This window comes from Canis lupus, chromosome 28 (assembly GCF_011100685.1).
Source record: "Canis lupus familiaris isolate Mischka breed German Shepherd chromosome 28, alternate assembly UU_Cfam_GSD_1.0, whole genome shotgun sequence".
Taxonomy (NCBI): Eukaryota; Metazoa; Chordata; class Mammalia; order Carnivora; family Canidae; genus Canis; species Canis lupus.
Window position 1 is genome coordinate 10,466,541 of NC_049249.1, and position 23,685 is coordinate 10,490,225.

At 34.6% G+C, this 23,685-nt stretch overlaps 1 protein-coding gene and 1 non-coding gene across 14 annotated transcripts in view; both read left to right on the forward strand.

Annotated features, from left to right (window-relative positions):
• LCOR (ligand dependent nuclear receptor corepressor) overlaps positions 1-23,685 on the forward strand; it is a 153,030-nt gene that overhangs the window by 89,210 nt on the left and 40,135 nt on the right. For 12 of the 13 annotated variants that reach the window (XM_038578392.1, XM_038578396.1, XM_038578393.1 and 9 more), the window contains 3 exons: positions 13,385-13,517; positions 18,889-19,176; positions 22,267-22,360. In XM_038578392.1, the coding sequence (XP_038434320.1) occupies positions 13,385-13,517; positions 18,889-19,176; positions 22,267-22,360 (515 nt within the window). Of the gene's footprint in view, positions 1-13,384; positions 13,518-18,888; positions 19,177-22,266; positions 22,361-23,685 lie in introns of those variants that run through there. The other variant, XM_038578402.1, reaches the window with a different exon arrangement.
• Positions 11,399-11,503, forward strand: LOC119866636. The gene has a single exon (XR_005380811.1). It is a non-coding gene; the product is annotated as a U6 spliceosomal RNA (small nuclear RNA).

Below are 23,685 nucleotides of genomic sequence, written 5' to 3' on the forward strand. Positions count from 1 at the left end.
CCACTTAGTATATAGTACATTTACCAAAAATCAGGCAAGTTAACTTCAATACGGTATTTAATCTGTGACCCACTTGTCTCAATGACCTTATAGGGTTGATTTTTTGTTTTGTTTTGTTTTTGTTTTTTTACCCTTTCCTTTAGTTCAAAATTCAATTTAGGATCACTCATTGTATTTGATTTTCTACTCTTTAGTCTCCTTTAATCTAGAATGGCTCTTCAAACTCATTTATTTATTTTAATTTTTAGTTTAAATTCAATTTTGTTAACATATACTATATTATTAGTTTTAGGGGTAGAATTTAGTGATTCATCAGTTGCATGTAATAATACCCAGTGCTCATTACAATAAGTGCCTGCCTTAATGCCCATCACCCAATCACTCTATCCCCCCACCCACCTCCCCTCCAGCAACCCTCAGTTTGTTTCTTACAGTTACGGATCTCTTATGGTTTGCCTTCCTCTCTGTTTTCATTTTATGTTATTTTTCCAAACTTATTTTTACACTGACTTAACATTGACATTTTGGAAGAGTATAGGCCATTTGTTTTGTAAAGTGTCTTTCAATTTAGGTTTTGTGATGTTTCTTCATGATAAAATTCATGTCATGATCTTTTAGCAGGAGTATTAAATAAATGTTGTATCCTTGTCAGTGTATCACATCATGAAGTACACAAAGTTAGTTTAGTAGATGATGTTTACTTTGATCACTTGACAAGGTTGATGTTCACTAGATTTTTCTGCTGAAATGGTACTTTTTTTTCTCCTTGTAATTAATAATTTGTGAAGAGATACTTTGAGACTATGTAAATTTCTCTTCTTTACTAAACCCTTACCCACTTTAGTTTTGGTATTGGTGGTAATTTCTTTCTGAAGTCAGGTATTTTTCTGATGGCTTGAAAATTGTTATTTTTCTATTATTCCTCTACATTTTTCAGTTTACTTTATACTGTGAAGAAGTGCATTCCCATTCCCTCTGTCATTTTGGGAAACAAAATTCTTATTCTGTTCAGATATATCATCCGATGTCCCAGATTTGGTTAGCCCCTTCAAGGCACCTGCTGTGTCCTTTTGACATGCCCCCATCATTTTTTGAGCACTTTAATACTTCTGGTACAACAAAATATCCTACATTTCCTTTCTCCAGTACTGGATTCCATTTTTTTAAGGGAATCTGGTTCCTTTGTTGATGCACATATCCCCATTTTTGGCCAGTCTGCATACAGCTTCATTAACAAAGACCAGATTTTGGGTAAGACTTAGCTTCCTTATCTTGATTTATATCTAAAGATATAGCAAAAATAGTGAAATGCCAACAATTCATGGTGACAGTATATCCAGAATACTATGCAAAAAGTAGATGGCAAGTAAAAAATACTGTTCTGAACCAAAAAAGTATGCTTTTTGAGGAGGATATTTATTCATTCATTCATTCATTCATTCATTCATTCATTCATGAGAGACACAGAGAGAGAGAGAGGCAGAGACACAGGCAGAGGGAGAAGCAGGCTCCATCCAGGGAGCCTGACGTGGGACTCCATCCCAGGTCTCCAGGATCAGACCCTGGGCTGAAGGCGGCGCTAAACCGCTGAGCCACCCGGACTGCCCTGAGGAGGACATTTATATGAGGTGTTGAAAATAAGTGTCACATTACTTCATGACTCAGAAAATGTTAGTAAGGATCATTTGTTTGATTTCAGGTTCAAGAGCCAAAAATCAATGAGATGTTCAGTATCTAGTATCTTTTATACCTTGGACCTATTTAATGATTTTTATGAGGTAATATTTATATACAATAAAATTAATCCATTTAAGAGTTCAAATTAATAGATTTTATTTTTTATTTTTATTTTTTTTAAAGATTTTATTTATTTATTCATGATAGTCACACACACACACACACACACACACACACACACACAGACAGAGAGAGGCGGAGACACAGGCAGAGGGAGAAGCAGGCTCCATGCAGGGAGCCCAATGTGGGATTCGATCCCGGGTCTCCAGGATCACGCCCTGGGCCAAAGGCAGGCGCTAAATCGCGGCGCCACCCAGGGATCCCAAATTAATAGATTTTAGTAAATGTATACTGTTGTATAACTACCAGTCAGGTAGTTCAGGACAATACCCTCACCCTAAAAAGCTTTCTCATGTCACTTTCCTGGACCTTCCAACTCAGGCAGTCACTGTGGTTTTACCTTTTCTAGAATTTTATATAATAGAAGTCATACAGTATGTAGTCTTTTATATTGGACCTCTTTCATTTAGTAGTTTTTTGATATTTATTATTTTTGTATATACTCATGTTCCTTTTTATTGCAAAGTAGATCTCCATAGCATATACCTGCAATTCTTTGTTTATCCTTTCACTTTTTTTTTTTTTAATTTTTTATTTATTTATGATAGTCACAGAGAGAGAGAGAGAGAGAGGCAGAGACACAGGCAGAGGGAGAAGCAGGCTCCATGCGCCGGGAGCCCGACGTGGGATTCGATCCCGGGTCTCCAGGATCGCGCCCTGGGCCAAAGGCAGGCGCCAAACCGCTGCGCCACCCAGGGATCCCCTATCCTTTCACTTTTTTATGGAGTTCTGAATTGTTTCCAGATGTTGGCTTTTAGACTTATTCACATATAAGCCTTTGGACATATATTTTCATCTCTCTGGGATGAATATCTACAATTGGGTTTACTTAGGTAGTATTATAATTGTATATTTAACCTTATACTACCATATGGTTCACCAAATTGAATTAACCATTTTGTGATTCCATCAGCAGTGTATGGGAGTTCTAGTGTTACCCATTTTGCCAACATTAGATATGTTAGTCAATTTTTAACTTGATACATTCTAGTGGGTCTGTAGTGGTATCTCACTGTGATTTTAATTTTTATTTCCTTGTTAATTAGTGATGTTGAATATCTTTATTCATATCTTATGTGAAACATTTGAATCTTCATTTTTAAAAACTTATAAAGTGGTAATAGTTCTTTATATGTTCTATGTATTTATATCTGAAAATCAAGTAGTACTAGTTCTCCAAGTTTTTGTTTTTCAGACTTGGTCTGCTAATCTAGGTTCTTGACCTTTCTACATAAATTTTAAAATCAATATATTGATTTTTCAAAATCTTTTTAGAATTTTGGTTAGGGTTGCATTGAATCTGTAGATCACTTTTGAGAGAAGTACCATATTAGCAACATAAAGTCTTCCAGTTTATGATCATGGCTAATATTATCTTTATATCTTCTTTAATTTGCCTCAGAACTGTTGTGTAGTATTGTTTTCCTTCAGCCTGAAGAATTTCTTTTAAACATTTCTAGTAGTACAGAGAGATAGCAACTCTTACGTTGTAGGGAAAAGTATAAACTTTCTGACTTGAAAACATCTTTTGGATATTTGTTTTATTGCCATTCCCAAAAAGGTAGTAAAGGATGATTTTAAAAAGTATATTGTATGGATTTTGTAGGTAGAAATAATCAAAAGCTTAATAAAGAACTTGAGAGGTTCTTTTCTGTTGAAGATCCCAACCCTTTGGGTATTAAGACTCCTTTCCTGCTTTGGGTGATGGATCATAATACCACACAGTGTTGGTGGCTTCTGTAGCTCTCTGTTCCTTTACTTCTCCTTACACCTTCACAGCTCCCTTAAAAGAAATTTCAATAAAAGGATATTAGAAAATTGACACAAACTTGTGGAGCTACCAGAAAACACAGCAATTGAAGATTGATAGAAGATAGATGACCTACACTTTCTCTGAAAGCTGTGCACAAAATCAACTTTTACACACACATTTTTCTTCATTTATGCCAGCACTAACAATTAGAAAATAAACATATTTTTCATAGTGACAATAAAAAATGTAAAGTAATAAATATGTGGGAACTATATGAATAAACAACAAAATTTTAATTAAGATCCATTAAAGCCCACTTGGATAAATGTAAAGCAGCTCCTCAAAGAGAAGACTGAATATTTTTAAGGGTGACATTCTCCCTGAAATACTTACTTACTTTCTTTTTTTTTTTTTCCCCTGAAATACTTTCTAAATATAATGCTATTAAGATCAAAACCATAGTGTCTTCTTTGGGGAGCTGGTGGTGGTGGGAAAATAGTTGACTATATTATTTTAAATATAATCTGAAAGAATAAAGCTAAAATGACCAAGACATTTTAGAAAATATGAATAATGAGTGGGGGATTTGCCTTCCCAAATACTTATTATAAATACATAATAATTTTTAAAGTATGATAATTAATGATGCTTTTTTCAGTTCTTTATTAAGGAGAGAACTTTAAAAAAAAAAAAGATTTTATTTATTCATGAGAGACACCGAGAGAGATAGGTGCAGAGACACAGGCAGAGGGAGAAGCAGGCTCCTCCATGTGGGGAGCCCAATGAGGGACTTGATCCCGGGTCTCCAGGATCACACCCTAGGCTGAAGGTGGCATTAAACTGCTGAGCCACCCAGGCTGCCCAAGGAGAGAGCTTTTAAAAAATGTGACTACTTCCTACCCCAGAGCTATAGAATCTAAGGCTTTGACAGTATGCTCTAGGCGTCTTTTAAGAAGCTCATAGTAGGGGGATGGGGGGGGGGGGGGGAGAAAGCAAGCAGTAGCAGTCTATTGCTGTAGATTGTAATGTGACAGTACGAACAAACCAGTCAAAGGGGACCAATTCCTGAATTTTGAAGGAAGCAATTCCTAGGGGATAGAAGTTCCAGTTCGTATCTATCTCCAGCTTTATTCTTATTATGTTCTGAGCCAACAACTCTTCTTTAATAACTAGGGATAATAACTGTAAAGAAGAAGTGATTTTTTTATTTACAGAAGAGTATGTCATATCATTTTGTTAATTTTTTTTTTTTGCCATATTGTACATAATGACTCTTTAAAATTCAGATATGGGGGAGGGGAAATGACATGAATTTACTCTTCATATTTCCCAGCTATTGTATTAACTTTATTAGCTCTGTGTCATATGAACTTTTTTTGTTCTTATTGGTTTGTTTAATTTTGGTATATAGTACATATAGTGAGGGAGGATGACCTATATTTTGTACATCATTTCTATAAATGTTTTAAAAATATTTTATTTATTTGAGAGAGAGAGAGAGAGAGTGAGAGAGAGCGCGTGGGGGGAAGAGCAGAGGGAGAGGGAAAGGGAAAGAATCTGAAGCAGTCTCTGCCCTGAGCACGGAGCCTGATGGAGGCTCAATATCATGACCTGAGCTGAAACCAAGAGTCGGACACTTAACCACTGAGCCATCCAGGAGCCCCACGTCACTGCTATAAAATTTTAACTTGGTGGCCATATGTAGTTGAAAAAAATATGTGTTTTTTTGTGTTAATATTTTTCATCTTTGGTTATTCTGGATAAAAATAAGCAAATAAACATTTGGCAAAAAATTATTTTAAAACAACCATTTAAACTCTGCTGTATGCCTTAAATTAGTTATTTCCAAACAGAATCAGTTGTTCAAAAAACTCTACTAAATCTCAATAAGAGCAGTGGGACCCATGACCCACTCCCACCTACTTCACTGAGCTCGGCTTGAGGGAAGCGCAATTCTGAACAGGAGGAGCAGACTGTAGGCTTTGCTCATACCTTCTGGCTTCTTGTTGCAGATGCTTTCTTCCAAGCAGCTGAGGTCAAAAAGCATAGTGCTCTCTTCATTCACTCATCCTTTACTCAGAGTGGAAGTCTTCTCCAGGCATAGCAGATTGAGAATACTGAGCTTTGGGCTAGGTGTCATTCATAAGGCAGAAAGTTCTGTGCCAGGAGAGGCAAGTCATCCAGCACCCCCCTCTCATAAAGCACAGAAGTGGGTCATTGTCCCAGCCCCTAGTTTCTGTGCATGGCACAAAGGTTCTTTGAAAGGGAAAGGCAGGCCTTGAGAACAGAGAACTCTGTAGATCTCTTAAGGTGACTGGCTTTATTTGAAACAGCTTACAAAAGGTTGTTGAAAATGATGAAGATCTTTGTGATGAACAATTAAGAGGAGGCTAGCAGCTAGCTCCATGATACTAGTAGCAACAAGTGAAATGGCAGACCAGTTAGAATTTTTACAGAGAGAACCAGAAGAAAAGGTAGCGCTAAGAAGAGCCCTCTTGGGAGTGGAATAAGCCTCAAAGACTGGCCAAGAAACCCTGCCCCTGCAGAGATCCCACTTTTATTGGAACAGACAATGGTGCAATTTATGCACCATGGTGTGGCAGAAAACACACGAATAAAACAAATTAGTAGAAACAACTGGATGTATGATACTGCTACAGGCAGATCAGCAAGAAACTTCTACAGGGAAGATCTGAGAAAGAAACTGCCAGAGTTGGGACACCTTGGTGGCTCAGCGATTGAGCACCTTCCTTTGGCTCAGGGCGTGGTCCCAGATTCCCAGGATCAAGTCCCACATCGGACATCTTGCATGAAGCCTGCTTCTCCTCCCTCTGCCTGTGTCTCTACCTCTCTTTCTGTGTCTCTCATGAATAAATAAATAAAATCTTTAAAAAAAAAAAATAAAAGACGCTGCCAGAGTCTCTAATCGAACCTTCACGTAGTCATTCCTGGTGGACAGGGAGACTGCATGCTCAAGACAGTATCTCCTGAGAAGTGATATCAGGGGCTGCGCAGTGCTGGGGAAATGGACTTCAATGAACCTAGAGATAAAGAGGGACAGTTTTAATGATAAAAGGGGCAATTTATCAGGAAGACATAATTATATCCTTACTGAACAACAGATCCCCAAAAAGCAGAATGTGACAGAAGTGAAGAGAGAAATAGACAATTTGACAATAGTTGGATATGTTGATAATCCACTTTCAATAATGGATAGAGCATCTAGGCAGAAGATCAACAAAGATGGAAGACTAGGACAATACTGTGAATCAACTAGACCTAACAGGATGTTTTTATAGAACATTCTACCCAAAAAGAACAAAATACTCATTCTTCTCAACTGCACATGGAACATTCTCTGGGAAAGACTTTATACTGGGCCATAAAAAAATTAAAGGAGTGTAATCATATAAAATATGTGTTCTTATTACAAAGGAATGATATTAGAAATTACAGAGGAAATAGGAATTCACCAACATGTGGAAATTAAATAACACTTCCAAATAATAAGATCAAAGAAGAAATCATAAAGGAAATTAGAAAATATTTTGAGATGAATTAAAACAAAGCCAAAATATACCAAAACTTATGTAGCCAACAGCATCTAGACCAGAACTTATAAAATGTGTGTATTTTAAAAGCCCTCAGTTCAATTCAATACCCTCTCTTCCTTTAAAAGACTAGAAGAGTATAGTAAACCTAAAGCAGAAAGAAGGAGATAATAATGATAAGAGCAAAAATAAAATAATATAGAAAAATAGAGAAATCAACAAAATCAAAAGTTGGCTCTTTGAAAAAATCCAACAAAATTGGTAAATATTTTATGTAGGTCTAATCAAGAGAAAGACTCAGATTTATTAAATCACAAGGCAGCCCAGGTGGCTCAGCGGTTTAGCGCCGCCTTCTGCCCAGGGTGTGATCCTGGAGACCTGGGATTGAGTCCCGCATCAGGCTCCCTGCATGGAGCCTGCTTCTTCGTCTGCCTGTGTCTCTGCCTCTCTCTTCCTGTGTCTCTCATGAATAAATAAAATCTTTTTTAAAAACTTATTAAATCGCAAATGATATAGGAAGTTTACGACTGATCTTACAGAAATAAAAAGTTTAAGGGAAATACTGTGAGCAATATATATATTAGCAGATTAGACAATTTAGATGAAATGAGCAAATGCCTAGAAAGACACATACTACTGAAATTGATATAAGGAGGAAAAGATCTAAACTGAACTATGTTGTGGATTGAAATATCTCCCCCACCCCCAAAAAAGATATATTGAAGTTCTAATACTTATGAACATGAAGTATTATTGGAAATAGGGTCTTCTCAAATTAATCAAGTTAATTAAAGTTACACTGGACTAGAGTGGGTCCTAAATCCAATGACTGGTATCTTTATAAGAAGAGAGAGTTGGAGACTGAGACACACAAGGAAGAAAGCCATGTAAAGATGGAAGGACAAATTGGAGTTACGGTGTCACAGTCAAGAAATGCCAGATTGTTGGAAACCAACAGAAGCTAGGAGAAAGCAGAGAAGGATTCTTTCATAGAGCCTTCAGAAGGAGCATGGCTCTGTTGACACGTTGATTGCAGATTTCTAGATTCCAGAATTATGAGAGAATAAATTTCTGCTGTTTTAAGCCACTCCGTTTGTGATAATACATTACGATAGCCCTAGGAAAATAATGCAACCTAGAATAAGTAAAGAGATTGAATTTGTAGTTTTAAAACTTCCATCAGGGAAAAACCTGTGGCCAGATATCTTCACTGGTGATTTCTACCAGATATTTTTTAAATAATACCAATTCTTCATAAACTTACCTAAAATTTAGAGAAAGACTTCCTAACTTTGTGAGGCCAATATTACTTGAATACCAATACCAGACACAGAAATCACAAGAAAGGAAAACTTCAGACCAGTATCATTTATTTATACCAACAATAATAATAAAATTCTCAACAAAATATTAGCAAACCAAATCAAGCAAAGTATGAAAACTGTTACATACCCTTACCATGAGATTTATCTCGGGAATGCAAGCTTGGTTTTACATCACAAAATCAATTAATGTAATACAGTGCGTTAGTAGAATAAGTGATAGGATCACATGATCATCACAATGGATGTCCTCCAAAAAAATGTTTGACCAAATCCAATACTTTTTCATGATAAAAACACACAACTGGGATGCCTGGGTGGCTCAGCATTTGAGTGTCTGCCTTTGGCTCAGGGCTTGATCCTGGGAGTCCTGGGATCAAGTCCCATATTGGGCTTCCTGCATGGAGCCTGCTTCTCTCTCTGCCCCCCCCCCCCCCCCCCATAAATAAATAAAATCTAAAAGACAAAACAAAAAAACACCCAACAGACTAGAAGTAGAAGAGAAATTCCTCAGCCTGACTTACAAAAGTACATAGCTATGGTGGAAAACTGAACATTTCCCCTCCTGAAATTAGGAACAAGACAAGGTTATCCATTCTCACTACTTTTATGCAGTGTTGTACTTGAGGCTCTAACGTTGGCAATTAGGCAGTAAAAAAGAAACCAAAGTTATCCAGATTACAAAAGAAATAAAAATGTCTATCTGTAGATGACATGTTGTATATGGAAAATCCTAAGGAATCTGCAGAACACTATTAGAGTTAGTAAGTTCAGCAAGGTTATAGACTACAGCATTTTTAAAAAATGGTTGTATTTCTGTACAAATAGCAGTGAACAGTCTGTGGATGAAAATTAAGAAAACAGTTCCATTTACTAGTTCCAAAAGAATAAAATATTTAGGAATAATTTTAACGTGTTTAAGACTTGTACACTGTAAATTTAAAAAATTGTTGAAATACGGGACGCCTGGGTGGCTAAGTGGTTGAGCATTCTGCCTTCGGCTAAGGGCGTGATCCCAGAGTCCCAGGATCGATCCCACATCGGGCTTCCTGCATGAAGCCTGCTTCTCTGCCTGTGTCTCTGCCTCTCTCTGTGTGTGTGTCTCTCATGAATAAATAAGTGAAATCTTTAAAAAAACAAAAATTTGTTGAAATAAAGAAGATCTAAATAAATAGAAAAATATCTCATGTTAATGGATTGGTACATTTGATATTATAAAGATGGTATTGCTCCCCAAAATGGCCTTCAGATTCAGTGCATTTTCTGTTAAGACTTCTGTAGGCTTCTTTGCAGAAATTGAAAAACTGATCTTAAATTCATATGAAAATTCAAGGGATGCATGAATAGCCAAACAGTCTAATAAGAGAGGACTCACACTTCCCAATTTCAAAAGTTACTACAGAAATACAGTGAGCAACATATTGTGTTACTGGCTTACAGGTGGGATATGTAGATCAGTGGAATAGAATTGGGTGTCCAGAAGTAAAATTTATAGCTAGAGATTCTTGACAAAGGAAGTTGGACTCCTTCCTTACACCATACACAAAGGTTTACTTAGAATGTATCATATAACTAAAAGTAAGTTCTAAAATTTAAAACATTTAGAAGAAAACATAGGAGTAAATCTTCATGAGCTTGGGTTAGCTACTAGTTTTTTTATATATAATACCAAAAGCACAAATGACCGCCCCCCCCAAAAAAAGATGAATTGAAATTCATTACAATTAAAAACTTTTATACTGTTAACAGAAGTAGCATCAATGAAGTGATAAGAAAGTTCACTGATGGGAGCAAATATTTGCAAATCTTAGATCTGATAATGGACTTGTATCCAGAATACATCAAGAATTCTTACAGCTCATCATTAAAAAGGTAGATAGCCCAATTAAAAATTGGGCAAAGCATATGAATAGACATTCTCCAAAGAATGTATTTAAATGACGAGTGAGATGTTCAACATCATTAGTCATTGGGGAAATACAAATCTGAACCATGAGGCACCGCTTCTTGTGTATTAGAATGGATATGATAAAAAAAAAATACAAGTGTTCATGAGTATGTGGAACCCTCATTGCTGTTGAGAATATAAAATGGTACACCTGCTTTGGAAGATGGTTTAGTACTTCCTCAGAATGGTAAACAATTAACACATGATCCAGAAATTCTCCTAAGTATATATCCAAGAGAAATGAAAATATACATCCACACAAAAACTTGCGCACGAATATTAAAGGCAGCATTATTTGTATCATAGTAGCCAAAAAGTAGAAAACCAAATGGTTATCAACTGATGATTGGATAAAATGTGCTATATCCATATAATGGAGTATTATTTGGCACTAAAAAGGAAGGAAGTACTGATGCATGCTACAACGTGGTGAACCTTGAAAACTATTCCAGGAGGAAGTAGTCTCACACACAAACACACACATGAATATTGCACAGTTCCATTTGTATGAACTATCCAGAATAAGCAAGTCCGTAGATACAAAAAGTAATAGAATGGTTGCCTAGGTTTGGGGCAAATGGGAGAATGGGGAGTAACTGGTAGTGGGTACAGTTTACTTTTGGTGTACAGAAAGGTTTTAAAATGTATCATGGTGAGTGGTGAACCCCCCCCCCCCAAAAAGAATTTTATACTTTAAGTGGGTGAATTGTATGGTATGTGTATTATATCTCAATAAAACTGTTTAAAAACAAAACAAATAGGTACAACTATAATTAATATGAGCCAACTGAAAGTTATCTGTATGTTTTAGAGTCCAGATTGATAACATTGGTTAGAATTGTTTAATTCAAGAAAAAACAGGTAGCACCTTCCTGAGTGCTGTTTTAGTTGCCATGAGTTGATTTATTATTTAGATAAGGAAGTAGCCTGAATGCAACATGAAACAGGGTTGAAATATAGATATTCTGTGCTTGCTTCAGCAGCACATGTACTAAAATTGGAACAATACAGAAAAGATTAGCATGGACCCTGCACAAGGATGACATAAATTTGTGAAATCTTCCATATTTTTGTGATGAGCCCTGGGTGTTGTATGTAAGTGTTGAATCACTAAATTCTACAGCTGAAACTAGTATTACACTGGATATTGACCAGCAGGAATTTAAGTAAGAACTTGGAAAGAAAAAAAAGATACATGTATTTATAAACATACATGTAGAATCAAATGAGAAAAGCTGCATGCTTAACTCACTGAAACTACACTGTGTACAATGCATTCTGCAACTAACATCATCTCTCACTAAGATATAAGTATTCCTAAACATGAAAAATAGAGATATTTTGCTCAAAGTCTGACTGAACTGACTGAATGTAGGAGTAAACAGTACAGTTCATGCCATTTAATAATGTCGAATTTTAAAAATCAACATGGCATTAAAATGAAATGGCATTAAAAGTATAATACAGTTGAGGATTTTATTGGACTCTAGTTAATACTTATTCCTAATACCTTTTAAACGTTAAGTCTGTATCAGAATTACATTATTTTTTGATTCATTTAAAAAAGATAGTTAATAATTTCTGTAGGCCACAAGAGAGAATGTTGGCGAATACAACTATAATAAAGATTTTCGTAATGATTTATCACAATATTTTCTTTATGTGGCAGACTTAATATGTGTAGTATGAAAATTTATCGGCTGATTGTTTTAGTTTGATTATGCAAGAGAGTTCTTCCTTTAAACTATTTGTAATATGTAATTGATGCTAAATGTGTCTGCAAAATACTATTTTGGTTGTGCTGTCAACACAGTTTGGATGATGGGGAAATTATAAAAAGCTGGTTGCAAATATCGTTGAGTATATTTGAAATCTTTAAGGAAATTGTGGACTATAACATTCCTTCAGTGTCTTTATTATTTCCTTTTCGTGGTTATCAAGTATGTCCCCGTTATCTTATTTAGAGTACTTTAAAGTTTCCCATGACATAAGGAAATGCACATGATGATACATTGCAGTGATTTGAAGTAAATTATATGCACTGGAACATAAAGAACATTTAAAACATGTACTTTGATTTTCTTTATACTTTCATTTTTTATTATCATAGTTTCCTGTTACTAGCTACCTGATTTGGAAGTAAGTGCAAAGCACTTATTAGTCTGCTAATAACCTAGTCTGCTGCTCCTGCTGTCTGAGAACAGATTCTGGGAGTCTTTAGGATGAGTCTAGGCAGCATTTTGAAACTTTCTGATCAGGACTTAAATTTCTATATTGTAAACATTTTTAACTGTACTTAGAAATATTTACCTTTAGAATATGCGATACATGGTTTTAAAATTCTTTTTTTCTAGAGCCAGTTTTAACCTATTAATTTCACAACTCTAAACATTTGAAAGCTATAGTTTATTATAGTATTCTAGGGACAGAATTATGAATTCAGGTAACATTCTTTTTGAGTTTTCCCTTATGGCCCTTTTAAAAAAAACTACATGGCCATTTAAAAAAAAATGTTCATTTTGTGTCTGGAAAAAACATCTTGAGGTAGGAGTGCAAACATGATTCTCAAATAATATTTGGGGTTTATATCTTTTTGTCTAAGTTGAATTGCCTGTGAACTATTGCTATATAGTATAATAAGAACCAATATACTTGAATGCTCAGGAATATTTTTTCTTTTGTAGTGTTAGTTTAATTAGGATCTGTCTGCAAATTTTAAACATAATTCATAAGATAAATAAAAACCGCCTAAAGTATATTTTTACATTCACTTTGCTTTTATACTTTTGTGGAGATGAAATTTTATTCTGATTTGAAGTTTTAAAATATTTTAATTGTGTTAAACTGATTTGTCTTATTTGTTACTAATATTTGTCTTTGATTTTGCATCTGTACTATTGATAATGAATGGGGAAGGATTTTTGTGCAAATATTTCACCAAATATTTTTACAGGGACACTTAGTCGGTCTGGATGAACCAGCTTCGGGAGCTGGGCAAGAAGCTCTGCTTAAACAAGAGCAAGCAAAAATCATTCGATTCGAGAGACAAGCAGAAGAGTTCCTCAATGCAGTCTTTTATAGAAAAGGTTGGTTCTAGTGAAGAATGGCATTTAGCATCTGCTTGTCTTATACTGATTTCCTTAATTTTAATGTCATTTTTAAAAAGTTATTTTAAAATATATTTCTTTATTGATAATATACTTTATATTCCTTTGGTCAAGTTAAATTTGGAATAGGGTAAGACAAACCTCTCCCTTCTTTTCATTCTGAAGTTATGGTGAAATGTAACTTTTATTAAATAGTTCCTGAAAGTATTATGAACATCTGAAAATTCTAAGGTATCAGCAGTATGGTATTTTCTCAGACAAATATTCTTACATTAAGTAGTTGCGGTTTTAATTACAGATAACCATAAAACCAACTGTATAAAATTTTAGAAATTCTTCCCTGAAATTCATTTGGAAAATAGATGAAGGTTATATCTTAAAATTAGATTTGCAAGCATTTTTTTCTTTGACTGTTTTTCAAGATTATTTGATATGATCTTTCTTCACTAAAATTTCATTAAATTATTAAAATTGGAGAAATTCATTTATATAATGAAACTTACCCATATGTTGGGTATTTAATAGCTCCACCTCTTATATTTTTCAATTTATCTTTCTCCTTGAAACTTGTGTAAACATGTTTTGCATTTCTTTTCTCTGTTCATAAAGGCTAATTTCAGTTGCCGTCAACCAAGACCTTCAGAAAGCTTCCCTCCAAGATTCATTCAGTGAAGTCTTTACCTTTAAGAAATTCTTTCTGAATGGATTTGTATTCCATGGTTATGTCTTCCCTCTAGTTCCAAGACAGAGGTTCTAAAAATGTTTTCTACAAATGCCTCATAATCCTGAATATTTCTTATTTAATCTTCAGAAGACTCCGTGATTCTGCTTTCTTAAATATTTCTTTATATGTCTGGTTTACACCTCTCATTCTTTTAGGAATTCCCTCCTTCCCTCCAAAGTCTGAAGGGTGATTTTTGCCTGTACACTGGTTGAAAGTCTGATAAGTGCATTCTAATTGGTTGGTTACAGTTGGAGACCAGCTGATGTTCTGCTTAATGTGGTCAGTATTTTCAAAATGGAGTATGAAGTTAAGCACTATATAAAATTAAAGAGTGAAGATTATTGTTTTCAGTGGCACTTTTTTTCCTTCTGTCAGATCCCGATGCAAAATTAAATCTTTTAGTACATCCTCCCTTCTCTTTTAATACCCTCTAGCATCTCTGACCTAAAGCTCCCAACTAAGCTCCCATGTTCACTTCATCTTCTCCTGAAGGTACTCTGAATTCTAAAATTATGTTAGAATAATAATTGACTTTGTTAATTTTATAAACATTTGATTGTTTTATTAAAATAATTCACATTTAAAGTATAAATGATCAGTTCTGTCAGTTTATTAAAAAAATAAAACATCTTTACAGCCCCTCTGCTATTCCTCTCCTTTAGGATGTGTACTGAGTCATGAGGTCTAATGCTGCCGCAAACCTCATGATCTAAAAAGAGAAACTCTTCTCCCTAATATACATGGAGAAATCACTTGTCATCTACTCTTTGCTTACAGGCAGTTAACAAAGTCAATCATAAGCATATTCCTAAAGAGAATTCTAGCCGCCTTCTCTGCTATCCTGTCCCTTTGTCATGTAGGAACAACTTAAGTTCCTACCAGTTTTCTTAGTTAAACATTAAACTTTTTGGCACATGAGGGAATTTTATTTTTTTATTTTTTTTTTTTATTTTTTTTTTTTTTAAAAGATTTTTAATTTATTTATTCATGAGAGAGAGAGAGAGAGAGAGAGGCAGAGACACAGGCAGAGGGAGAAGCAGGCTCCATGCACCGGGAGCCCGACGTGGGATTCGATCCCGGGTCTCCAGGATCGCGCCCCGGGCCAAAGGCAGGCGCTAAACCGCTGCGCCACCCAGGGATCCCCCATGAGGGAATTTTAATCTTGAAATCAGTCTTAGGGTAGACTTCAAGAGATGAGAATCCTTTTTGAGTTTGTATATTTGTATACTAGCATATGATGTTCACAAAAAGAACTATTGCTTTGGTATTGGAAGTTCTTTCCTCCTTGTTTTATGTGTTAATATTTGTTATTTTTAGATATATTAATCTTCATGAAAATGTCTTAGAGAAGAGATTAGTGCTCTTCAGGTTATATCAAAAATGTCATGCAGAGATATGACAGGCAGTTTAGTCTGAAGGGGATTTTTTTTTTCCAAATAAATAGTTTAGAAATTGGATTTAGTTCTTTGTTTCTAAGTATTGGATTTAGTTCTTTGTTTCTAAGTATTACAAATTATATATGTTTTGTTATAGAGAGAGGGTGGAGGGGGCAGAGGGAGAGAGAGATTCTTAAGCAGGCTTTTTGCCCTTAAGATTAGTGAGATCAAGAGCTAAAATTAAGTCGGGCACTTAACTGAGGGAGCCACCCAGGAGCCCTGCAAATTGTGTGTTTTAAATGTTTGCATATGAAAAGGTTCTATAAGCTAAGTAGGAACATAGTTGCAATAAAAGTAGGCTTTGTGGTATGGACTCTATAATGAATTTCAGCTTAGGAACAGTATATTTTCTACAACTGTCATTATTATACTTTTTAAGCTTGACTTTTCACTTGTGTTAGAAGATTTGACCCTTTTCTGAAAGTTAGATTTGCATATTTATTTTATTTTATTAAGATTTTATTTTATTTGAAAGAGAATGCGTGAGAATGGGGAGGGTAGGGAAGGGGGCACTGGGAGAGGGAAAAGGAGGAGAGAATTCCAAGCAGACTCAACGCTGAGCATGGAGCCTCACACAAGGCTCAATCCCATGACCCTGAGATCACATCCTGAGCTGAAACCGAGTCAGATAATCAGATGATTGAGCCACCCAGGAGCCCCAGATTTTCATTTTTAAAACACCCAAGTGGCTGGTGATGTACCATTTACATGTTTTCCTGTAGTTTTAATTTTGATTGGATTTTTTGTTTTTATTTGACTCTATTGTGAATGTTCCCCAAGGCATGGTTTATAGAAGTTATGTTTTAAGTAAGTGAAAGAATGAAATGTGTTCAGGAAACCTTTCAAAAGATGCAGAAATTTAAAAGGCACAGATGTCATTAATACATGAATGAATATGAATTGTTTTATGATTATGTTCTTTATTCAAAAAGAGGCAAGATAGACTACAGGCATTTAAAGCTCCGAGGTAGCAATTTATGTTCTTTATCCTAAAATCTCTGGCTCTTCACAAATCCCTTTAATTATATTTAGGAATCTAATTAAACACAGAGATCTCATAAATTCATTTCACTTCCTGTTTGGAAACTTGTATCTTTATGTGTTGCTGTGGATAAGAAGATACACTGATACATTAAAACTTGAAATTATATAGTCTTTCATTTGGAGGATGGATCTTAAGTGGAAAGTTAAATGAATATTAATAAGAATATTCAGTGGGTAGAGAGACTTAAAAAAAGCAGTGTGGCTGAAATGTTTATTAAAACATTTAAGGAACTTGTCAGTGATTGTAATAATTTCTGAAACTTACCTAATTAAACACCTTAATTCTTTAACCATCTAGCATACTCTTTATAGAGAAGAAATGTGAGGTTAAGAAATACTTTTTAGTAGAACAAATATAACAATCGATAGAGCAAAACTTATTAAACTTCAAAGAATTAAATATTCTGACTTTAGACTATCTTCTAGTATTGAATGTTGTCTTTCAGGGAAAAAAATTATTCTTAGGGGTCCCATGAGGTGGTGGTGATGATGATGATGATGTGTGTGTGTGTTGTGGAGATTTTAGATTTTAATTGTAATGACTCAGTTTTTCTCTAAATTTATAAATCAACCTAATTCCCTTCCAGCTCGCACTGTATTAAGGATAAAGTAAAAAAAAAAAAAAAAAAAAGGATAAAGTAATTTACCTTCTATAGTTAATCTTTAAAAAACCAAGGAAACTCAGGTTTCTGAGAACTGTCTTCTAAAACCTCTGAAGTATTGTGGGAAGTAAAGGTCACTGGTGAAACGTTAAGATCAGGGGGAGAGTTTTAATCAGGGATCTATACAGATTTGAAGAGGCCACTTATATTCTTTTTTTTTTTTCTTTTAAGATTTTATTTATTTGTTCATTAGAGACACACAGAGAGAGAGGCAGAGACACAGGCAGAGGGAGAAGCAGGCTCCATGCAGAGAGCCCGATGTGGGACTCGATCCCAGGACTCCAGGATCACGCTCCAGGCTGAAGGCAGGCACTAGACCACTGAGCCACCAGGTGTCCCGAGGCCACTTATTCTTTAGACACATTAAGCTCATTTGTCTAAAGAAAAACAACTATTTGAAGATGATTAATTGATTTAACTGACCCATTTATTAGTCAACTAATATGAATGAATACTTTATACCAAGCAAGATTAGGTGCTGAGTGTACAGAGGTAAACGAACATAATCTCTGCTCTTGAGAAACTTAGTCTCCCAGAGAGGATTGTAACAGTAGAGATGTGATGATATATTTATACCAAACATTTTCCCCATTTGACCTTCAAGATCCCTTCCAGTGCTGAAAGTTCTATGAGTTAATGAATTCATATGTTTTAAAATTAACAATGATTCAAAATTGATAACTTAGGTGTTCATTACTTCCCTAGCTGTTTAATGATTGATAGAGTGTATTTAAAGAACTCATGGAAAATACATGGACTTAAGCTTTTGATTTTTGACATTTAAACTCCTAGCCTAGGGGTTCTAAAATTGTGGTGCCTTGTCCAGTTCCATCTAGAAACTTAATAGAAATGATAGTCCTTGAACTCACCCTAAAACTGCTGAATGAGTGACTCTGGGTTTGGGACACAGCAATCTGTTTTTACAAGCCCTCAAAGTAATTCTAATGAGCCTGAAAATGGGAGGCTATTGCCTCAGTCTATCATGGATCTTATATTAAATATCTTTTATAATTTTGATATGCTTTCAGCCTTTAACAGAGGGTAAATTAAGCACTCATGAACTAAGTAATCCATCCTTCAGCAATTTAGGAAGAGATAAATGAGGAAAGGTCTAGGAGAAACCAGATATGATCTATAAGTGGTAAACAGGGGAGTAATTATTTCATAAAAGAAGGGTTTTATGTATTCTGTATCAGGTAAGTGATTCTTGCCCATAAGATATACTATTTGTTATCCCTTTATTTAATTCCATAATATTGAGGGGGTGGTATTTATAAATGATTTTATGAAAATTTTATTTTTAAAAACTTCAACTCAGGCTTAGAGATTGAAAATGTAATTCTGAGATGGAAGACTACTTTTAGGATATTGCATTGTAAGGAAAAAAATAAAATGAAATTTTATGTTTGCTTGAAAGCTGTCTTTTTTTTTTTTTTTTTTAGTACATTGTCCCAATTTAAAAGTAAATAAATCTTTGTTTACAGACAGTCCCTGGGTCTCTGACCCCAATATTCCCCTAGTGGCCCGTGAGATCATGCAGCGAATGATCCAACAATTTGCTGCTGAATATACCTCAAAAAATAGCTCTACTCAGGACCCCAGCCAGCCCAATAGCACAAAGAACCAAAGCCTGCCGAAAGCATCTCCAGTCACCACCTCTCCCACGGCTGCAACTACTCAGAACCCTGTGCTCAGCAAACTTCTCATGGCTGACCAAGACTCACCTCTGGACCTTACTGTCAGAAAGTCTCAGTCAGAACCTAGCGAACAAGGTATGGTTTGATGTTAAGGTCTCCTCTGTCCAATCAGAATACTTTAATTTGGAGAAAAAAAATTATTGGCAAATAGGGCACCAGTAACAATAATAGGATAAAGACTAATGTGATTCTTAAATTATTCCTGACTCTGCAGTGATAGAGAAGTACAGATGAAATGGCTACCTTATGTATCAATAGTTCATGGTCACCATTAGATTAATTTACCACCCAGGAAAGTTAGGTGGTTACAGTTGTTACTGATCTTTAAGTTACTTGATATTTATATAAGTATTTTATACTTTACAAAGCTTTGCTATATCCATTGTTTTTAAAACCCCTTTGAAAAAGCTTTCCCCCTATCCATCAGTGTTCCAGGATTAGCACCTGAGAAATAAAAATGTCTTGTTAGATAGAAGTTATACTCTACAAATGAAATTATAAGTCAAGAAAGAATTTGTATTGTTTGTATCTTTAAAAAAGAAACTCCTAAGATTAGATATAATGAGGAAGACATTAGACACAATTGGTGGTTCAGTATATTCAGTATTTTATTAATACACAAACACATCCACACATGTATGTGCTGTATTATAAACTAACCTTAGAATAGCTTCAAAAGGTAATTTTAATTTGTTGGTGAGGATCCTAATTAAGGGAAAATGTTAGGAGGTTGTTAGTTATGCTTAGCACATATTTCTTGAATTTATGAAGAGTTGACTCAGATTAAATATTTTTGTTGCTTTGTGATCTCATTTTACCTTTAATTTCACAAAGATGAAGTGAGCATTTCAATCCTGCCATTGTTTGACCCAATACAGATTGTAAATTGGAGATGTTTATTCTACTGAGAGTTCCTTGTCATAGAGAGCTCATAAGAGGAGCAGAAAGCTGTGAGATGTGTAGATTTATTGGTGAGAAATACATGTTCATTTTGCAAAAAGTTAAATTCGTAAAAGAACCTCTTTCAAAGGACTTTCCTTTGCTTATTTTAACTAATTTAAGAGGGATTTACAGTTAGACTGGCTTTTAGTTTATTAAAAATGTAGTTTTGAATAGTAATTCTTTTTTCCTGTTTCTGGTAATGAATAGTCTCAATCTCAGAATTCTGAGAGGTTTCCTAACATATGCTCACATTGATCAGTGTACTTTTACTTTTGGTTACCCAAAACAAAATTGTGCTTTTCTGTGCTTTTCTTTTTATTGAGGATTATCTCTACCAAAGATAGGTATCTTTCCTTAATCTCTTTGCTCTAAATACTGTATTAAAAACTTCAGGTTTGCAGTAGGAGAATGACAGCATAGAGGTTGTTTTTAAAGTATTAATAATGGAGATTAGCATATAAAGATACCACCTAGTCTAATCTAACTTCTAGTTGGTGCTGTGCTTAAGAAATATGTTGTACTGATGGTATGTTTTTGTTAAGAGAACTTTGAGCTAGATGATGGGATTATAGTGTATAGGCTTTAAGTGAAACAATTTTTAAAATGATATTTCCCAAATGAATTTTCAGGTATTTTCAATGAATCACTGTATATTTAGTATATTTAAGTAGACTTAAAATATATTGCCTGTTTGATTAGACAGACTTGGAATCTTTAAATAATAGTGTCTCTGGTTGGAAATATTTTAAGCAGTGTATTTGCTTGTTAGATATCTAATTGGGTTAAGATGTCTAATAGGACACTTGGTTCTGTATGATTACAGTTATATTTTTAGAAATATTAGTGACTTAAGGATAACACTTATTCTGTATGAGTGTGGGATTTTCATTTATAAACTCAATCACATATTTATTTGTAACAGCCTGAAATCAGGAGTGACAATGTCTTCAGAGACAAGTCCACAAGTCCTGTGTAGGTTCTAGATTGGGGATAACTAGATAGAAAAATCCTCTCTGTTGACCAACTGAAAACCAGAGGCGTTGTGTATCAGCTTGCTCTGTTAATTTTGAACAGAATGACAGCTTTAAAAGTTGTCCAGATGATCAGTTTGCATTTCTAGATATGTCTGTGAGGGGAAAAAAGTCTTTGTGGGAAAAGAAGGTCTTCTAATTTTATGTTCTAATAGAACAAATTTGTTATTTGGTCCAGCTTCAATAATAAATAAATAAATAAATAAATAAATAAATAAATAAATAAATAAATAAATAAAAAAATGGCTAAACGTCTAGGCTGTCTTCAGTATCAAGACTGTTTCATTCTTCTTTCTTTCCTTAAACTTTGCTGACCAGTTTGTAGTAGCTTATTTTTAAAAATATTTATTTATTCATGAGAGACACAGAGAGAGAGGCAGAGACACAGGCAGAGGGAGGAGCCCGATGCAGGACTTGACCCTGGGACTGCGGGATCACGCCCTGAGCTGAAGGCAGACACTCAACCGCTGAGCCATCCTGGAGTCCCTATAATAGCTTAATTAAAAACCCTGCCTTTATAGATACCATGAAGGGAATTTTGAAACTTTGCAGATTTTTTTCTAAAAGACTGAATCCAAATACACAGTTTTTTGCAGATGTGTCTGAGGAGTACTTAGGACATATGAAAATTATAAATAGCATCTGATTCATCTTACAGACTATCTTTTATATATGTGTAATTTAACCGTATAAACATATTTAAAAATGATTTCTGTTATATAAATTTCCTAAATCCAACTTTTGTGTACTTTGAATGTTTCAGGTAGACTTAGCTCTTGAGGAATTTGGTTTTAAATTTGTATGATGTGGCATTAAAAACTCACATGCTTTGATAAAGATAAATTTGGAAAATGGAGTCTGATAGTTCTATTGCAAAACTTCATACTGTGTAAACTGCAATTTCTAATATCTCACTATATCCTAACATCTTCAGTGATATGCCATACCTTTTCTTTTGCCCTATTAATAAAATACTTAACTCTTGGAGATAATAGCTATAACAAGCTTTGGTAAGTGTATATCACTTTAGGAAGGAAAATAATCCTGATTCTATTAACAAATTGACTTCATAACTCATATATGGCTGGTGAATCTGCTTGGTTGATTAGGCCTATTGCTTTGTCATTTTTAGTCTATTCAGTTCACATTTGTTCCTAGTTTTTAATATCTTCAGGTGTTTGTGTCTCTACAGACGGTGTACTTGATCTCTCCACTAAGAAAAGTCCATGTGCTGGCAGCACTTCCCTGAGCCATTCTCCAGGTTGCTCCAGTACTCAAGGGAACGGGTAAGGGAAAATATTTGTAGCCTTCCACAGTTTTATAGGGGACAGTTTATCAAAGATTGGCGCAGGCTCCTTTATATGTTTTAAAAATTAAGTCTTCAGAGTAACAGTCTTATAAGTGGGCCTTTAGTAAATTACTTAGTCCATCACTCCAGTAAAAGCACAATCTGTGAACTCCATAATTGACTAGTGTAGATCAGTTTTGCCAGTTTAGTACATACAGTGAATGAATGAAAATACGGCAAGAATGTCTTTGGACTTTTTGTTGTTGAGTGTTTGGGAGTGGGAAACCCAACCTAAATAATTCCAGAGTTCAGATGTAAAAGCAGTATTATGTGTGCTGAAGTTGTTGAATGAAAGTTGGGCTCCAGTACTTAACTTGGTATTTCTAATGGAGTGTGCTGGTATGTGGGGGCTGTTCATTTTTTTCTTGTTTGTTTTTGGTTTTGTTTCATTTGTTGATTTGAACTGCAGTTTTAACTCTGTGTGGCAGTTCAGAAAATGTAATTATATGTATTTTTTGTTTTTTAAGTGGTTAAGACTGTAGATGTTGGGATAACCATCTTATGCTACCAAGACATTATTACATGCTCAGTTTTGATAACTCTTAGCAGATTAAAGTGAATTTTCTGACCACCTAATTTTATAGTGTAAGAATTGTCTTAATTCTCCCTCTACATGTACATAGAAACCATTTAGAAAAGTCAGGTATCAATAAAGACATTTAAATACCGTATTTGGGAAGAATTTCCATAAAATTGTGTTGTAACCAAAAATCAGCTTCGTATATGAAAAGTAACTTTGGTAAGTTAAATTAGTTAATATGTAGGTTTATTTAACTTTTAGAATACCAACAGAAGGAAGTTGTTTAGATGTTAAAGGAATAAGTACGCACTAAATGGACTAACCTTTTTCAACTTTTAGTTTCCTTCAAATTGAAAGATTCCTTTACTGACTTCTAAAATGCTGCCTTTATTTTCTCTAAAATTCCATCATTTTCCTTTTTCTCTCCTTTCTTCAGTCTAAAAGTAACACTGATTTAATGCAGTTTGCATAATTTACTAATCTTTTTCCTTAAGCCCTTTTTCACTATAGTTTATATTAGATACAAGTTATTGTGGTCCCAAGTCATTGGGTCCCATTTATATATCAGAAAACTTGAATTGTGTAATTTAAGGACACATGTAGGAGAAGCCTAAGTGTGGTTTGCATAAATGAGTCCCTTGCTTACGATTTCCTTTAAACTTGGCCACCAAGTCCATGTATAATATGGTTGAAGTTGCTGTGTTTATCCCTCTGAATGGAAAGAAGGTGTTTTTTATGTGGTA